At 42.8% G+C, this 17,394-nt stretch overlaps 2 protein-coding genes across 2 annotated transcripts; both read right to left on the bottom strand.

Annotated features, from left to right (window-relative positions):
• Positions 1 to 7,819: 7,819 nt before the first annotated feature.
• Positions 7,820 to 10,132, bottom strand: LOC131256097 (uncharacterized). Its single transcript, XM_058257179.1, has 3 exons — positions 10,127 to 10,132; positions 8,672 to 8,845; positions 7,820 to 8,548 (listed from the first exon to the last, which is right to left on the bottom strand). The coding sequence occupies exons 1-3, from the start codon at positions 10,130 to 10,132 to the stop codon at positions 8,162 to 8,164; spliced, it is 567 nt and encodes a 188-aa protein (XP_058113162.1). The 3' UTR covers positions 7,820 to 8,161.
• Positions 10,133 to 14,083: 3,951 nt separating this feature from the next.
• On the bottom strand, positions 14,084 to 15,605 carry LOC131255556 (F-box/LRR-repeat protein 25-like). The gene is made up of 2 exons (XM_058256332.1): positions 14,361 to 15,605; positions 14,084 to 14,177 (listed from the first exon to the last, which is right to left on the bottom strand). The coding sequence occupies exons 1-2, from the start codon at positions 15,296 to 15,298 to the stop codon at positions 14,084 to 14,086; spliced, it is 1,032 nt and encodes a 343-aa protein (XP_058112315.1). The 5' UTR covers positions 15,299 to 15,605.
• Positions 15,606 to 17,394: the final 1,789 nt, after the last annotated feature.

The following is a 17,394-nucleotide window of genomic DNA, read 5'->3' as shown; positions in this document are numbered from 1 at the left end:
CAACTAAACAATATTCCCGTAGCAATTTGGTTATGGAGTTTGAGTTCAGGGGAGGTATCATGGTATCCCCATCATCAGGTCACCAACTTCCTCAATTTTCCACATTGGGCAATAGTCAACCTCCATACAAGGCCTTAAAATTTTGTGGAGACGTGTTTTTGGTAAATAATCCGCTAGGCGTGGTCCCTGTGACCCCCTTTTGAGGGGTGTTCGGTGACTGGAGGAGGTCAAAGACCAAGAAGTGAGTTATTTATACTAAACATTCTTCTTATGGCCAGATACAATCTCCTGGTCCCATGAGGAAAGGAAAAAAAGAAATTTACATTCTTCTAGAGGCACACATTTTCCTAAAGTTGTAGGGCTATTTTGTTGAGTTCCTTAGAGAGAATTACCCCATACCCCTAGATATTCTCCAACTACCCACATGTGTTGGTTTTAGGGCATAGGTACCCTTTTGTTGAAAGGCCATTTGAGCTTTTCCTAAGAGTGTTGCATGGGTCACTTTGTGCCATAGAGCCTGGTACTTGGACATTGGCTTGAGGCATTTCCTTAGGGCCTGTTTGGCCGGGCAGATTGGATGGGATTGGATGGTATTAGAGTGGATTGCACGGATTTCAAGGTAATGATAGCCGCATCAATGGATTGGTGCAAGATCTATGGGATTGCTATATCCAGTCTGTTTGGCACACCCGGCCAATCTCGGGATTAAACCTTCCAATCCCTTTTAATCCCTCGAACCAAACATGTCCCAGGCAATTTTGAAGGGATTAGGGTGGATTGGATGGGATTTAAAGGTAATGATGGTGATGTCAGTGGATTGTCTTGAGATCTATGGGATTGCTATATCCCGGGACCAGGATCCTGGTAATGATGGTGATGTCAGTGGATTGTCTTGGGATTTATGGGATTGCTATATCCCGGGATCAGGATCCCGTGTCTGTTTGGCACGCCTAGCCAATCCTGGGATCTATCTTCCAATCCCTTCCAATCTGCCCGGCCAAACAGGCCCTTGGCCTCTTCTTACCTTTATTGGGGCTTTTTGTGCTAAATGACTTCTTTTGCGATGATGATCAAATCGAAACCTGATTTTAATGCCATAATATAAAGCATTTCTAACCACTCCAGCATTGGTTCTCCATGAAAAGAAAAAGTGTAACAAAATAATTGTATTTGGTTTTCCAATTTCCGGATTTACTATGTTAATCGTATTTGGTTTTCCAATTTCCGGATTACAAAGTAAATTAAGTCATCATATCTTTTCAAGTGCGTTTGGTTAAGAGAGAATAACAACACAAAAAACGAGAGTCCAATACACATATAAAGTAAGTAGGCGGGTAAAAGAAATTGTAATCATTACATTTTTACATACCAAAAGGCCCATTTTCTGGGTGAACCATAACGTAATCATTGCATTCAAATGTGAGTAATGTCACCACACAATTACAAGAGTAAATAAGCATTACCAATTTCCAACCAATTACCGTTGTAATTGGAAAACCAAACAGGCCCTAAGCCATTCATCAAATAGCTACAACAATCATCACCTACCAACTAATATATAAATATCAAACATCTATGAGTGGAAAACTAGAAGATTGGATGAAGCCATTCTCCAAGGGAAAGAACTTGAATCCATTTGACATTAAATAAATTAAATAATTTTTTAAAAAAAGAAGAGAAGATAGGGTTGGGATGATCGGAGTGATGGTAGATCGGGAAAGTCCAACTAGAGGATCCTACTGAATTAGGGCTTTTTTTAAATCTTTTTTTTTTTTTTTTTGTGGATGGTGGTCATCGTGCACTTTGCAGCAGTGGGCCCCATGATCCAGTGATCAAGACTGCTGACCTGGCGGGCATGATAGTGGATGGACCATGCCAGATGAACGTCTTTTTCAGGCAAGGTCCATCGATAGTGGGGGCCATCGGATGAACGGTCTGGATCATTTGATCAAAGAGGGTTTTTTTAATTAAAAAAAGTCAACATAGAGACAGAGACTAACCTTTTTTTTTTTTTTTTTTTTTCTTTTTTCTTCCTTCTATTTTCCTCTGAGAAAGGGAGGGAGAGAGAAGCGAGAAGCGAAGACGGCCATGGAAGCACACGTGACCACGTGTTACATGTGTGAGAGATCTGGGCCACTCATCATGCAGGTTCTGGTTCAAAATCAGGCTCGCTAACTCATCGGTGGGCGTCCAAATTTCAACGATCATATATAACTAACGGTAAACCTTTGACATGCTTGATTTTCAGGAAAGGACGTGACCACGGAGGGAACAAGCCTGATTAGTGGTCAGGATCTCACACGCTTTTACGATGTTAGCACGTGTTATGCGAACCGCCTCTACCGTCTCCTGCTCTAATCGCGTCAATGTTTCGCGAGATCGTCCAGGATGGACGCTGATTGCGTCCTACCTCCGCCCGGACAGGGCTCTGTGGGGCCCACAGTGATGTAAATGTTTTATCCATGCCATTGATAGATATTTTCAGATCATTTTGAAGTAAAATCCAAAAAAGAGGAGATACAAGGCTTAAGTGGACCACAAAGTAGGGATTGAACTTCCATCATTCAAAACTTCTTAGGAGCTGGAGAAGTTTCGGATCAAAGCTTATATCTGTGTTTTCACTTCATCCACGTCCACATGACCTTATTCGAATAGGTCTGATCGTAAACAAACATCACGGTGGCCTTTAGAAAGGTTTCAACGGTGGGTGTCATTATCGCTGCATCTTACTTTGATGTGGTACACTTTGACATGACTCATTTTTAGGAAAATATCTTAAAATAATCCGAGAAAAGTGATGGACGGCGCGGATAAAATAATTACATCGCGGTATGCCCCACAGAGCCCTGCCACGGATTACGGTACGGGCGGGGGTAGGACGGATTCCGCGTCCGTCTAAGATACGAAGGGCGGGGATTAGGTACAGGCGGAGCTAGGCCTGACACAGTGATGTACAGTCCGTACATTATATTCGTATCATTTTAGATTACTGTACCAAAAATAAGACAGATGCAAGGGTCGAGTGTACCACTCCATAGGAACAACCGGTGCTAAGGACGCTCACCATTGAAACCTTCTTAGGGATCACCGTGTCGTTTATTTTCCGTACAATCTGTTGATATATTCATATACACCTGGATCAAGTATAAAAACAAGTATCATCTTGATCCAAAACTTATGTGATCTTTAAGAAATTTTCAACGGTAGGAATTTAATCCCCACTGTGTGGTCTATTTAAGCATTGGATATTTTCTACAAAAAATTTATAATAACTTAGAATGATATAAAAAAAATAGATGGACAGTGTGGATAAATTCCATACATCACGGTGGCCCATCAGTGACCATCGGAGCCTCCGCCCATCCCGAACTCCGACTAGGCGGGGGCAGTACCTAATGAAATCGCTGTACGCTCTTATTGTACTGAGTGAACTCTGTTGTGCCCACAGTGAATGTATATGGTTAATCCACACCGTTCATCCGTTTTTTCAGCTCATTTAAGGGGTTGAGACCAAAATTAAAATATATAAAAAAACTCAAGTAAACCATATCACAGGAAACAGTGTGAATAATGATTTGCACCATTGAAATATTTTTAGGCCCCCACAGTGATGTTTATTTGTCATCCAACCTGTTAATAAGATTAAAAAAATATGGATGAAGGGGAAACACAAATATAAGCTTGATCAAAAACTTTGGTGGTCTTCAAGAAATTTTCAACAGTAAATTTCCAATTCACACCGTTTCCCGTCGTGTGGTCCATTTAAGATTTGTATATGCTTCTTTTTGGGATAAAGCTCTAAAATTATCTGGTAAATGAATTGAAGGAGTAAATAAAATATATAAATTACAGTGGACCCCACAGGGTTTACTCAGTACGCAATCCATTTCCGTAACTAATCCGCGCCGAGAAAAGAATAAAAAGACGTTCCTATAAATGGGCGCAGTTTGGCTAGTGACCCTAGCACCAGCCAGCCAGCTGATGTCAAAGCTCCGTGGCCACCCCAAGATGTATGCGTTTTATCCACGCCGTTCATCTATTTTTCCTTCTCATTTTAGGCATGAGATCAAGAACTAGGCAGATACAGATACAGATCCCAGGTGAACCACACCACAGGAAACAGTGAGAGTTGAGCCTGCCTCATTTTGGGATCATGCCCTAAATGAGCTGTAAAAAAAAACGGATGGACGGCATGGATAAGAGACATTCACGGTGGAGCCGTAAAGCTTTTCCAGCACTGACCAGTACCGGGCTAGGTAGTGGATGGGTCACTACTGAAGCCGAGTCCGTTTGGTATACGAAAGCGGGGATGATACGCACATATGCGTAAGCATTGTAATTACACTCACCCGAGTTCAAATTACATACGCAGGTGGTCTCCGTGCCAAACTGGCACACGTACGAAGTATCAATGCTACATGTAAGGAGAGGCCCACCTTTTACATGTGTTGGCGTAGAAATCAGGTTAGTACATCAATTGGGCCTTATACGTACTAAAAATGGACGGTCGAAAACAGACTGGACAGACGTTTCACTTTTTGTAGCCGTCAGATCAGAGAGCTGACCTATTTTTGGCTTACGCCATCCACGTGGTGCAGACTATCTGATAAGAGGCTTTGATCTGCTACACGTGTGCGTAATTGGCACGTGGGAGTCATGAATTCCTTGCAAACCGCAGTCGCCTAGAACCCTGTGTTAGGTCAGCACCATTAGACACGCCTGGCCCAGCCCATTGAGGGTTTCAGGACGCGGTTTGGCTAGTGACCCCAACACCAGCCAGCTAGCTAGCTGATGTCAAAGCTCTGTGGGCCCCACCATGACACCATTTGTAGAGATGACTTTATGCCATGAGAAAAAGAATGAGATAGGTCTAAATTCAAGTGGACCCACTACAAAAAACCGTGGGATCAGTCACACCCACCGTTGAAACATTTATAGGGCCCACCATGATGTATTTTTTAGATCCAACCTATTCATAAGTTAACATAGAGATAGATGAAGTGAAAACAAAAATATAAGCTTGATCGGAAACTTCTGTGGCCCCTAAGAAGTTTTGAACGGTGGATGTCACTATCCCCACTGTTTTCTATGGTGGGGTCCAGTTGAACTTTAGATCTATCTCGTTCTTTTTCTCATGCCATAAAATGATCTCTCCAAATTAATGAACGGTATGGATACAACACATGCATCATGGTGGGGTCCACATAACTTGGTGATGTCACTTCAGTAGCCATTAGACACGCCTGGCCCAGCCCATTGAGGGTTTCAGGACGCGGTTTGGCTAGTGACCCCAACACCAGCCAGCTAGCTAGCTGATGTCAAAGCTCTATGGGCCCCACCTAGATGTATCTGATTTATCCACCCCGTTCATCCGTTTTTCCTTTTCATGTTAAAGAATGATGCCAAGAAGGAGGTAGACCGAAATCTCAGGTGGACTACACGCAGGGAAACAGTGGGGATTGGACGGTAAGCTTACCGTTGAAATTTTTTAGGGCCCACAGAAGTTTTGTATCAAGCTGATATTTGTGCTTTCCCATCATCCAGGTTTGTGTGACCTTATCAACAGGTTGGACGGCAAATAAACATTACAGCAGGCCCTAGGAAGTTTTCAATGGTGGACATTCAGTCAACACTGTTTTCCTGAGGTGTGGTCCACCTGAGACTTGAATCTGCCTAATTTTTGGGCTCATGACTAAAATGGCTGGAAAAAATGGCTGGACGGTGTGGATAAAACAGATACATCACAGTGGGGCCCACAGAGCTTTGACACCACTAGCTGGCTGGTGTTGGAACAGCCCAGATGTTGTACAAAAGTGGTTGACCCCAGTTCAAGCTCGGGGCCTCTATAATTATTATGGGCCAGGCTCAGGCCTGTTTCTTTTTACACATCACAGATCTGGGCCGGGCTAGGGCCCACTTTACTTTTGGGCTAGCTTGGACAGCGTCCATTAACAACTGCCCCAATGATTTCTAGGCAACGCAGACCACTGATCATCTTTCAATCACTCTATGTGTGGCCTGAGTGGGAAGGTATACAATCACGTCCGACCATCAGATAGGAGGGGTCCACTCCACCGTTGATTGCCCATGGCCCCAATAGAAGTTCAAAATCCTCCAAACAAGTAGCTGCCAAATAGGCAGTAAGATTAAGCTTTACTGTTACCAGCCATTTTTGTATTGCATGCCGTTGATTGTATGGCTATGATCATCCAATCAAGGTTTCTCTTGGGTCATTTCCAACCGACAGCCTATTTAATCATAGGTGGGCCTACTTGGGCCCCACGTAGGAATTTCCACGAACACAAGGTATAAAGAATTCGTACCACATCATTATTCCTAAAACCACAATCTAGAAGCAGTAGCTTGAAAAATAGAAAATAGCAGCAGCCTATTCCTGTATTCCATCAATATAAATACTATGCAAGGAAACTGCAATTTGGTCTAATCTACTAATTGTCACAATCCTATATGATAGTGCATCCAAACACAACCTAAACTAATTTCATACCCTACTCATATATCCATGTGTAATAACAAGTTTATATGTTGTACTTGGGTCACATCAATCTCATGATGGTCTATATCAGTATCATGAACAAGATCATGGTGGACCAATGTGATCAATGGTTTGGATTATCTGACTGTTGGATATTTAGATTGAGCATACCAGTGGGCCCCACAGCAGTTGTGATTGGTGCAAATGCATATGGGGTGGAATATGTGAAGACTCCGGAGGAAGAAGTTGTGATGATTTAAACTACTCCAAGCCCCTTGTCTTATGTTTGGTCCTTGAAAGGGTGCAAGTTGCTCATGTAGCATGCAGCTCCTTTGGATTGAGATTTATGGTGGAGGTTCTAGATGGGTGATGCAAAATCCAACAAGTTCATATGCAACTAGGTGCATAGGAAAGTTTCCATACACAGATCGCACCAGATCGTTTCTCTTGCTTAAATGAAAAGCTGAGATTTTCCCAAAAAGAGGAAATGGCCAATGGTTTCATGCAGATATTGTGATTTGCTGTTTATATAGGATTCCAGTTTTGTGTACTTGATGTATTTTAATCACAGATGAAGCTTAATTACTCCAAGCTCCTTGTCTTATGTTTGGTTCCTTGTCTTATGTTTGGTCCTTGAAAGGGTGCAAGTTGCTCATGTAGCATGCAGCTCCTTTGGATTGAGATTTATGGTGGAGGTTCTAGATGGGTGATGCAAAATCCAACAAGTTCATATGCAACTAGGTGCATAGGAAAGTTTCCATACACAGATCGCACCAGATCGTTTCTCTTGCTTAAACGAAAAGCTGAGATTTTCCCAACAAGAGGAAATGGCCAATGGTTTCATGCAGCTATTGTGATTTGCTGTTTATATAGGATTCCAGTTTTGTGTACTTGATGTATTTTAATCACAGATGAAGCTTGGAGTCCATTTAGATATCTGCTTGAAAATGCCATCTTCTCCTAAAATGCCGCTGCTGTTGTGGAAACTAATGAAACAAAATAAATAAATAAATAATAAAAACTAAAGCTTTGGATATGCTTCACTATTGGGCTAATGGCCTAAAATGAGCTGGCAACAGCATGGATAAAACAAATACATCACGGTGGGTCGCACATAGTCCTACCAACACAGAGGTGGTCACCACGCAATCTTGCATCTATGCATATGTAGTTTTGCACTATTCCAAAAAATTGAACTGACTTGGATAACAAATTTTTTTTTTTTTTTGGGTGATGTTAGATTGTATTGCAGGATAAAATGATTGATCTATGCATCGATAATGGATATTGCAATAAGAATCAAATCTGAATTGCATACTTGAATGGCAATAAATTGTTTGGATGTGAATAGATAAATTGATATTCCAGAGACTACATGTCTTTCAACTCTCCTACTCACTAACTACAAGAACCTACATTAGTGAATTGCTAAGATGAAAACATACTCCTGCATTATCCACCACAACCAGTTGTCGAGACAGGAAGCATGGACTATCTGTAGATTGAAAAGAGGAGATACAAACCCAATCTGTCGAATGACCCATGATACCCAAATGATTCAAAATTGGCAACGTACCCCATCATGTTTTCTACGGTAGTTCAATTTTAGGTGTGATCACTGCGTCCATGCCATATTTGAGTATTATAGCAAATAACTCCGCCAGTCTATGCATATGAAAATGATACTTCCGCATGAGAAGACGCTCTTGGGAAAGCTAGGATATCCTTCGAAACCTCTGAAAATACTCCAGACCATTTCTTAATCATCTTAAACTCGTGTTCGTTGCTGGCATAGATGGTCATTTTGTCTAAAACCATAGCATTCTTCAACAAAAATTTCACTAGCATGCCTTGTCTCATTGACCTTCTAAGAATACGATTCACTGACCAAGCTTTCTGCTTCTTGTATTTATCTCCCCCGCCGATGAAGCCAAATATCTTGATTGTCTTGAGGCAATGTTCAAGACAAGGAAGATTGGACTCTTGTGATGCCAAGTACTCTACTCCATGAAAATAATATTTCGCCATAAAATATTCAAAAGTTTCATCCCACTGAAAAATCAGAGAATTACCGTTAAGATCATGTGATATTAAAAAGGAGCTTGAAAGTTGAATATAAATGAATATCATAAAGATATGAGGGATAAAAGTAGAATGAAGTTATGTGGTACTCACATTGAGATAGAAAGTGGGAATTATCTTTATAATGAGAGTCTCAAGATAAGGGGAACTCCTCAACAAACCTACAATCCCAGGAAGATCCCATTTTCTCAATCCTGTCTCTAGTATCAGACAATTGCAGCTAAAGATGGGAGCAGGAAACCTTATCAACTCCCATATTGACAACACCTTCTCAAAATAAAGCTAAGTTAGAACTAGAAAAAGGACATAATATAAATGTTATAAATCTGATTGTCCTCTCTAGATAAAATAATAAAAAAGAGAAAGCGACATATAAGTAATAAGTATGTGCGATTTAGCAATATGCTTGTGAAATGATAAAATGAAATATGTAAATTTTCTATGGTCTAAATATGATATGTTACTGTTTATTGGATTCAATTCAGCAATCTCATGTTGGCTATGCAAGATTTCTCTCAAAGAAGAAGATTAGAATCATCTTTCGCAAAATCTGAGAGGTCCCTTCTTCTTGAGAAAGACATGACAGAGCATGGATGGTCAGGATCATTTTTTTCTTTCATGGCCTTTAACTACTCTTTTTATGTCGATTGTGGTTTCCATCCTTGGACTTGCTAGATCCGGTTCGGATTAAACAAATCTTCCAAGGTACAGTCCTTGAAACAATTTTCTTCCATTACATCTAGTATGTTATCATGGGGGAACTCTCAGAGGAATTTCTGTTGATGGGTGGACCAGGATTATGTTCCTCAAGTCTACTTATGACAGCCTATTCTTAGAGAGGCCACCAAATGACATAATAGAGGAGTTCTCTGCTTTTGGGTTTATAAATTCAAGTTCCCCAAAGGCCGGTTTGATTTTCCAATTTCCTATGTAATGTAAAGTAAATGAGCCATCATATCATTTCTAGGTGTTTGTTTAAACAGGAATTATGACTTATAAATCGAGAGTCAAATACAGTTGTAAAGGAAAGAGGTAAAGTAAATTGAATCATTGCATTTTCACATTATAAAACTACCATTTTTATAGTGATTTCTAGGTGAAATAAACATTGTAGCAAAATCATCATTGTAGACAAATGCAAATGATGTGAACGCACAATTACAAGAGTAAATAATAATTACCCATTTACAACCATTTACTGTTGTAATTGGAAAACCAAACAGGCTCTAAGGCCTAGACGTATGTACTTTCAACAAATTTAGTTTGATCAGGACTCAAACCACACATTCTATCAATCATGCATAAGAAGCTTGCACATTCAGAACAAGAAGTATAGAAAATCCGAAGAGATGTTGGTTATTGGCCAATACAAATTCATAAGAGCAAACTAAATGTATCTCAAACTTGTGAAAACTATGGAAGCACCAAAAGGAACATTCACAGAGGTGTTAACAAAGGTTTTCCTAATGGCTCTACGAAACTCCATATGTGGGTCCCAACACTCTTTTAACTTGACACTGGTTCATCCATCACTTGCTTTGAGCTTACAGTCATTGGTCTCTTGGAAGAAACAAATCTAAAATTGAGAGCATTTATGAACTCGCATCCAGATTTCTTTCAAAGCCAATAAATCCTTCCATGTTGTGGAATGGGTCAAAAGGGCTGCAATTCTTGTGAACCATCCAACTTTATTCAAAATATTCTATTCAACTTTGGAGCATTACCATACTAAGTCTTCAGCAAGCTTGCTATCCTTGAAAGGATGCATTTTTCAATGTTTTATCTCCATCTTTTCCTTATTTTCTTAGCATAGCTTAGCTTAGTTTACAACTACTGACTAGTGGCTCCCGCTACAATACTTTAGGAGTAGAGATAGTCTTTCTGCGACCTTAAGTTGTAGACTATGATCATCTCCATTTTGGTTGATCACGCCCACCTCGATTTGTCTGTTTTGACAGGTGTATCAGGTATTTATCATTTTTCTTTTGTTTATTCATTTGATTGTCTCGCAATTTATCAATAGTAATAAACATCAATTCTGAATATTAAGGAAATCGGCAACGTTTTGCCTTATTTAATTTGAATGTGTATCTTAGTTCATTTGAAATTGTTTTGAAATTAAGTATTGGTGAAAGGGCTTGTCCTTAAGTCTGTAGACTCATGTCTACTGTCACAAGGTAAAAAGAACTCATTTGGAAGGATTAACCTCCTTTCCTTTCACTAGTCGCCGGAATGGAGTGCAATATTAGTAGCCTAGAGGACTCGGAAGTAATGACAATGATTCGATCAAGAGGGCTGCTGCTGATTTTTACTCCTCTCTCTTGAGGGCTGAACTCCCTGTTACGCATGAGGATCTGCTCAACTGCATCCCATCGCTTATCTCTACTGATGATAATAGGGAGCTTCTCTGTGAGCCATCCATTGATGAGGTCCTCTCGGCTGTCAAAAGCCTTCCGCCCGATGGTAATTCGGGCCCTGACGGTTTCACCGGTGTTTTTTTCTAAGGTTGTTGGGATATCATTGGGCAAGATATTGTCCAGGCGGCCCTTTCGTTTTTCAGAGGGATCCCCCTTCCCAGGGCTTTTTCCGCCACTCTGATTTGCCTCATCCCTAAGTCCGTTAACCCGAAAAAGTTTTTTGATTATTGCCCCATTAGCTTATGTAACTATGTTTACAAAATTTTCTCCAAGTTGCTTGCAGATAGGCTAAGTAAATTCCTTCCTAAGATCATTTCTCCTGAGCAAAAAGCGTTTGTTCAAGGGAGGTCCATCGCGGAAAGTTGTGTTCTAGTGCAAGAGACTTTCAGGGATATCGATAGAAAGGTCAGAGGGGGCAACATTTTTATCAAGCTCGATATGGAAAAAGCCTACGACAGATTATATTGAAGCTTCCTCAAATCAGTCCTTTAGCGGTTCGGTTTTGAGCCTGACTGGATCTGTTTGCTTGAAAAGTGCTGGGCCAACTCTTGGTTCTCAATTCTCATTAATGGTGAACCCGGAGGTTTCTTCCATTCTTATAGGGGTCTGCGCCAGGGAGTCCCGATCTTTCCAGAGTTGTTTATTTTAGCATTAGAGGTTCTAAGCAGAGGATACCATCAACTCTTTATCAGTGGCGGCTGCATCCCGTTCACAGTGCACTGATCCTACCCGCTGGTGTCCCATCAGTTGTTTGCTGACGACACGCTCCTGCTGGCTAATGGTGGGAGGGCCACGCTATCGAAAATCGCCGCTTTCCTCCAGTGTTTTCAGTCTGTTTATGGGCAGAAGATCAACTCAATGAAAAACTTCTTTATTCTCTCTTCATCCCAATCAGCAGCCAAGGCCAGAGCTGCCCAAGCAATGTTGGGCTTCTCTCGGGGTGCTGCCCCTCTCACCTACCTAGGCATCCCGATCTTCAAAGGGCGATCCTTGAAGAGGTACTTTAGGTCACTAGTAGAAAAATTTCAGCAGCGTATCTCTGGCTGGAAGGCCAAGATTCTCTCCCAGGCTGGCTGATCTACCCTCATCAATTACGTGCTGCAGAGCATCTCGACCCACATCATGGCGGCTGCTGACATTCCCCTGTCGCTGCTAGAGGACCTGGATAGGGCCTGCGCCAACTTCTTTTGGGGCTGGGAAGGAGATCGTAGACGATGCCACTGGTTGTGTTGGGATCGCGTGTCTCGCCCCAAGGATGAAGGTGGCCTTGGCATGAAGAATCTGGCCCATGTCATGGGTGCCTTTAAAATTAAGCTCGTCTGGATTGTTGGTTGCAGGGGAGATCACAGCGCCTGGGCAAACTTCATCAGAGCTAAATACCATGACAATCTCATTGAGCCCAACAGGACCAGCCGATCCCCCCATGCGTCCCCTGCTTGGAAACGGATCTGCAGTTACCTTCCGAAAGTGCTATCCAACTTGCGTTTGATCATGGGCCTGGGTGAACTTAATTTTTGGACCAACCTTTGGTCAGGGCTTGGTCCGCTCTCTGAATGGGCCCAAGCCTTGCCTCCTCCTCATCCCTCTAGGGTCCGCGACTTCATTGGCCTGCTTAGCCGGATTGATCAGGACGCTGCCCGCGCCTTACTTCCCCAAGTGGTCGTGGACCACGTGGCTGACGAGGGCTTCTGCACCTCCTCCTATGTGGACAGACGTGTCTGCATTCCCTCCTCTTCTGGAGGGTTCCAGGTTAGCTCAGCTTGGAATTTATTGTGTCTAGCGGGCCCAAAGGTGCAGTGGGCTAAATGGGTGTGGCATCCAGCGATTCTAGAGAAGTTAACACTCTTCTCTTGGAAGATTATCCAGAAAGCGGTTCCGATAGATGAGAGAACCCAAGCGAAGGGTGTCCAGATGGCGTCCGAGTGTTGGTGCTGACCCAATCCTCTTTGGCCAGATTCGGAATCTATTGACCATCTATTCTCGACAGGCCCCTTCGCGGCTCATATTTGGGAGCATTTCCAGCTATTTTTTGCAGTGCACTCTTCGACCTAGTCCTCCGCTGTGGCCAGGGCCACTCGTTGGTGGGCCATGCAACACTCTGGGAGTGTCTGCATACCCTGCGTGCCCTCATGCCCCCATTCATTTTCTGGGAAATCTGGGCTGAGAGAAACAGAGCCCGCTTCGACAATGCGATCTTTAGCTCTTCTAGGGTCATCCTCCAGGTCCACCGCTGGATTGAGAGGGTTGGACCGTCTCTTCCCTTGTCGAGGGTGATGTCTCGCCATCTAGCTTCCACGCTGGCTGAACTTCGTATCACCAGTCCGACCTCTAGACCAAAACACCCCTTGGTGGTGAAATGGGTGAGGCCCCAGAGGGGGTGGATCAAATTAAACGTCGATGGCTCGGCCTTGGGGAACCCAGGCCCTTTAGGGGGTGGGGGTGTCGGGCGAGACTCCGAGGGCCGTTTCCTCTTTGGTTTCTCTTCTAGCTATGGCTCGGGCTTCAGCTCCCGTGCTGAGTTCCGAGCAATCTATGAGGGCTTGGCCAAATGTGCCGAGATGGGATTCTCTAAGGTGGAAGTGATGTGCGACTCTAACTCGATTGTGTAGATCCTCTCCAAAAATGCGTGCCATTCTTGGTCCTTATACTATTGATTTGCGCGAGTGAGGGCATTGAGGGGCCATTTGGACATATCCTTCACCCACACCCCTAGAGAGGCCAACGCAGTAGCAGACGACCTAGCCAGGCGGGCCAGCGCAGCTCAGGACAGCGTGTCCTGCCCCTCTGTAGCCTCGCTTCCCCCCACCACCAGAGGTTTTCTATTCTTATACAGGGTGGGTTTAGGCTACCTGAGGGAGCCTTAGACTTTTCCGTTCTTGTTTTGTTGCGGCTCCATCCAGTTGAGCTCTTCCTCATCTGCATGCTGGTTGGGCATTTTTTGCTTGTAGATTTTTTGTGGATACTTAGGATCCCTTCAGTTCAAGGGTGGCCTTCGGCTTTTGTGTGACCCTCCTGTTATACTTGTACATCTTCCCGATTTGAATGAAATCTTCTTTAACTAAAAAAAAAAAAAGAGGACTCTGGATCTTCAATCCCAGTCTCCAATCTGTCTGTCTTGGTAAAGGGACACCAACAATTCAATCAACCTTTCAATCAGGCACGCTCTGGCACGCCCATGCATCCTACTCACACATGTGTACCAAATCTAGACTCTAAATCACACCAATGGTCCAGTTTGATTGAATTGAGTGTAACACCCACTTACATAACTTAACATTATAAATGAGAAACATAGAGAAAAGAAGAAGAAATCATTGTGGCTACTGAGTATAACACACACATTTGACATGGCAAACAAAGCATACCTGAACACACCAAGTGCAGACTTTAAGAACTCTAGCATGCCGAAGAGCGTCAAGAAGTGCCTAAAAAATATCATGATACTCGCTCTCTTCATAATCATCCCAACCGGTGTAAAACGACATTTGCAAATTGAGAGTTGCATTAACCAAAGCGGAAGGCTCTTAAAACGATGTCTCGCGGTGCCTATATCACCAGAAATATTCAAGGACATGACATTGGGACCCCAAATTTCCAACCCAAACTCCGAATCATAATCATTCACGGTCAACTTCCTAACATTCCGACCCCTGAAATCGAGTTGACTAATACCATTGCATTTGTAAAGAAACAATTCTTCGAGCACTGGGCACCCATTCAAAATCCGTTCCATCTCATAATCCGCCATACTGGTCTGTTCCAAAGACAACCTCTTCATGTTTTTCCAAGAAACAATCCTGGGCGGATTGATGTTGACGGAATTGAGCCTCAGCTCTGTCAACGAATCGTTATTGAACGAATCAAGGGGCAATGAGTATGGATCAATCCCAACAAACTTCCAATAGCCCCAATTTGAAAAACTATCACCGGAGAGGTCGAGATGGAGTACTCGGGCCTTTTTCCACAATGCGAAGCGGATCCAGTCATCAATGATGGGGGTATAAAACTTACCTTTATAATAGAAGACGAGATGGAATTCCTGAATGGTAGGGCTTTCGTAGAGAATCAAAGCTTGGTTGACGAAGGATACGAAATTGTTGTCGTTTCGTTTGCAGAGACGGGATTTTTGGAAGTGTAGATTTGGGGTGGAAGGATACAAATGGGCCCACCTTTTTGATAGAAGGACCGTCTTCACTGCATCGGTGGCATGCAAGAAGGAGAGGATGCAATGAAGGATGGAATCTGGTAGATTGCTGATGTGGTCAGGGTTTTGAACGGTGATGATGTGTTGTTGTTGAAGCATGGTCGATGATTGGAGAAATTTGAGTGGAGATTTTGGAATGTGTTTGAGGCGAGAGAGAGAGAGAGAGAGTTCCAATGCTTATATGACTGCGGTTGAAACTCGCGGGAAAGAGAATGTAGAGAAGGACGGAGACTGGATGGAAGTTCCTACGCAAAGATGCTGGGTGGGGCCCACTGCAATATATGTGAGAAATTCATTCCGTCCATCCGTTTTGAGAGATCATTTTAGGACGTGCGACTAAAAATGAGGTGGATACAAAACTAAATGGGTCACACGAGAGGGAAAATTGGGGAAAGAATTACTACCGTTGAAACCTTCATGGGCTCCACCTTGATTTTTATATGCTATCCAAACCGTTTAAAAGGTCATTGCCAATGGGATGAAGTGAAAACACCAAAAATATAGCCTGATACAAAACTTTTATGGCCATAAGAATGACACAACGACGCTCACTGAATGAACACTTTTTCCTCTTGTGTGGCCTACTTGAGTGTTGGATACAAATAATTTTTCGTCTTACGTCCTAAAGTGAGCTCGAAAAACAGATGGACGGGGTGGATTTCTCAAAAAAATTTCGGTGGGCCCCACCCAGCATCCTTGCACAGGAACTTTCTGCCAAAGGCAGGAAATCCGCGTCCATGGAGACTGCCAGACTGGTCTGATGTAGGTTGGCCGAAATCGGATTGCGTACTAAGTAAACTCAGTTGGGACTATCTTGAATTTATGTTGTCTATCCACACCGTCCATCCATTTTTCCATCTAATTTAAGTGGTTGATCCCAAAATTGAAGAACATCCAAAGATCAAGTGGATAATACCACTGAAACAGTGGGGATAATGATTTCCACCGTTGAAACATTTCTAGGCCAACAGTGATGTTTATTTGTCATCCAACCTATTTATAAGATCATACAGATATGGATGAAGGTAAAAAACAAATATAATCTTGATCCAAAACTTCTGTGACCCCCAAGAATCTTCAACCGTATAGGTTCAATTCAACTGTTTCGAGTGGTGTGGTCCATTTGAACATTGGATGTAACTAGATTTTTGTTTCAATCCATAAATTTATCTGTTAAAATGGATGGACGGAGAGGATAAAATACATAAATAATGGTGGACCCCACAGAGTTTACTCAGTATGGTAAGCGTAGTGAGTTACTCACTAGGCAATCCGCTTCCGGGTTGGACGCGGATTTTCTGAGACGGCAATATAGATGAGGCCCACTATGATTTTAGTGAGAAATCCACTCCATCCATTCGTTTTTCCAGATCACTTTAGTTGGTAGAACTAAAAATGAGGTATAGAAAAAACTCAAGTGGGCCACGCGACAAGAAAAGGTGGTTAGGGAAATGCATACCGTTGAAACCTCCCTGGGTCCACTTGAGCTTCGAAAATACTTTATTGAATGCGCTCGCAAAACGGATGGACGGCGTGGATATAAAAAAAATACACCAAGAGAAAGAAGAGAGGAGAGAAGAGGGGATTGGAAGCACGCATCGGAACGTGTCAGATGTGTGAGAGATCCGGGCCACTCATTATGCCGGTTCTGGTGTAAGAACAGTCAAAATCAGGCTGGCTCATTCATCTGTGGGGGTCCAAATTTCAACGGTCACAAAAATATGACTTACGGTATACCTTCCTGATGAGTGGACAGGCTTAATTTTTACGCTAGGGTGTGATCACGGTGGAATAAGCCTGATTAACGGTCAGGATCTCCCACGCTTATAAAAAGACGTTGCTAAACAAGAGACTCCGACTGCTTGGTGTTGTAGAACATATCCCAAGAGCTTTTCAACGGTAGGCGTTCAATGCCTACTGTTTCTTGTGGTGTGGTCCACTCGAGCCTCAGATATAATTCAGTTTTCGGCTACTTCTGTAAAACGAGCTGAAAAAACGGATGGATGGCGTGGATAAGACATATGTATCACGGTGGGCCCATAAAGTAAATTAGAGCCTGTATAATTATCATGGGCCTGTCTCATTTGCCCGTCACCGATCCGGATTGGGCTCAGGCCTTCGGATCAGGCATAGAGAGGGTCCATTGACGGCCCTGATCATTTCTAGGCAAGGCAGATCACTACTCATCTTTCAAT

Source organism: Magnolia sinica, chromosome 1 (assembly GCF_029962835.1).
Source record: "Magnolia sinica isolate HGM2019 chromosome 1, MsV1, whole genome shotgun sequence".
NCBI lineage: Eukaryota > Viridiplantae > Streptophyta > Magnoliopsida > Magnoliales > Magnoliaceae > Magnolia > Magnolia sinica.
This window is presented reverse-complemented; position numbering and strand designations above follow the sequence as displayed.

What these genes read in the sequence shown, in the direction of transcription:
- LOC131256097 (XM_058257179.1), bottom strand. An exon ending in TTCCCACTTTCTATCTCAAT is followed by an intron (nt 8,549 to 8,671) that starts GTGAGTACCACA and finishes CTGATTTTTCAG; the next exon opens with TGGGATGAAACTTTTGAATA.
- LOC131255556 (XM_058256332.1), bottom strand. Translation starts at nt 15,298, where the DNA reads ATGCTTCAACAACAACACATCATCACCGTTCAAAACCCTGACCACATC. An exon ending in TCTGCACTTGGTGTGTTCAG is followed by an intron (nt 14,178 to 14,360) that starts GTATGCTTTGTT and finishes ATGTGTGAGTAG; the next exon opens with GATGCATGGGCGTGCCAGAG.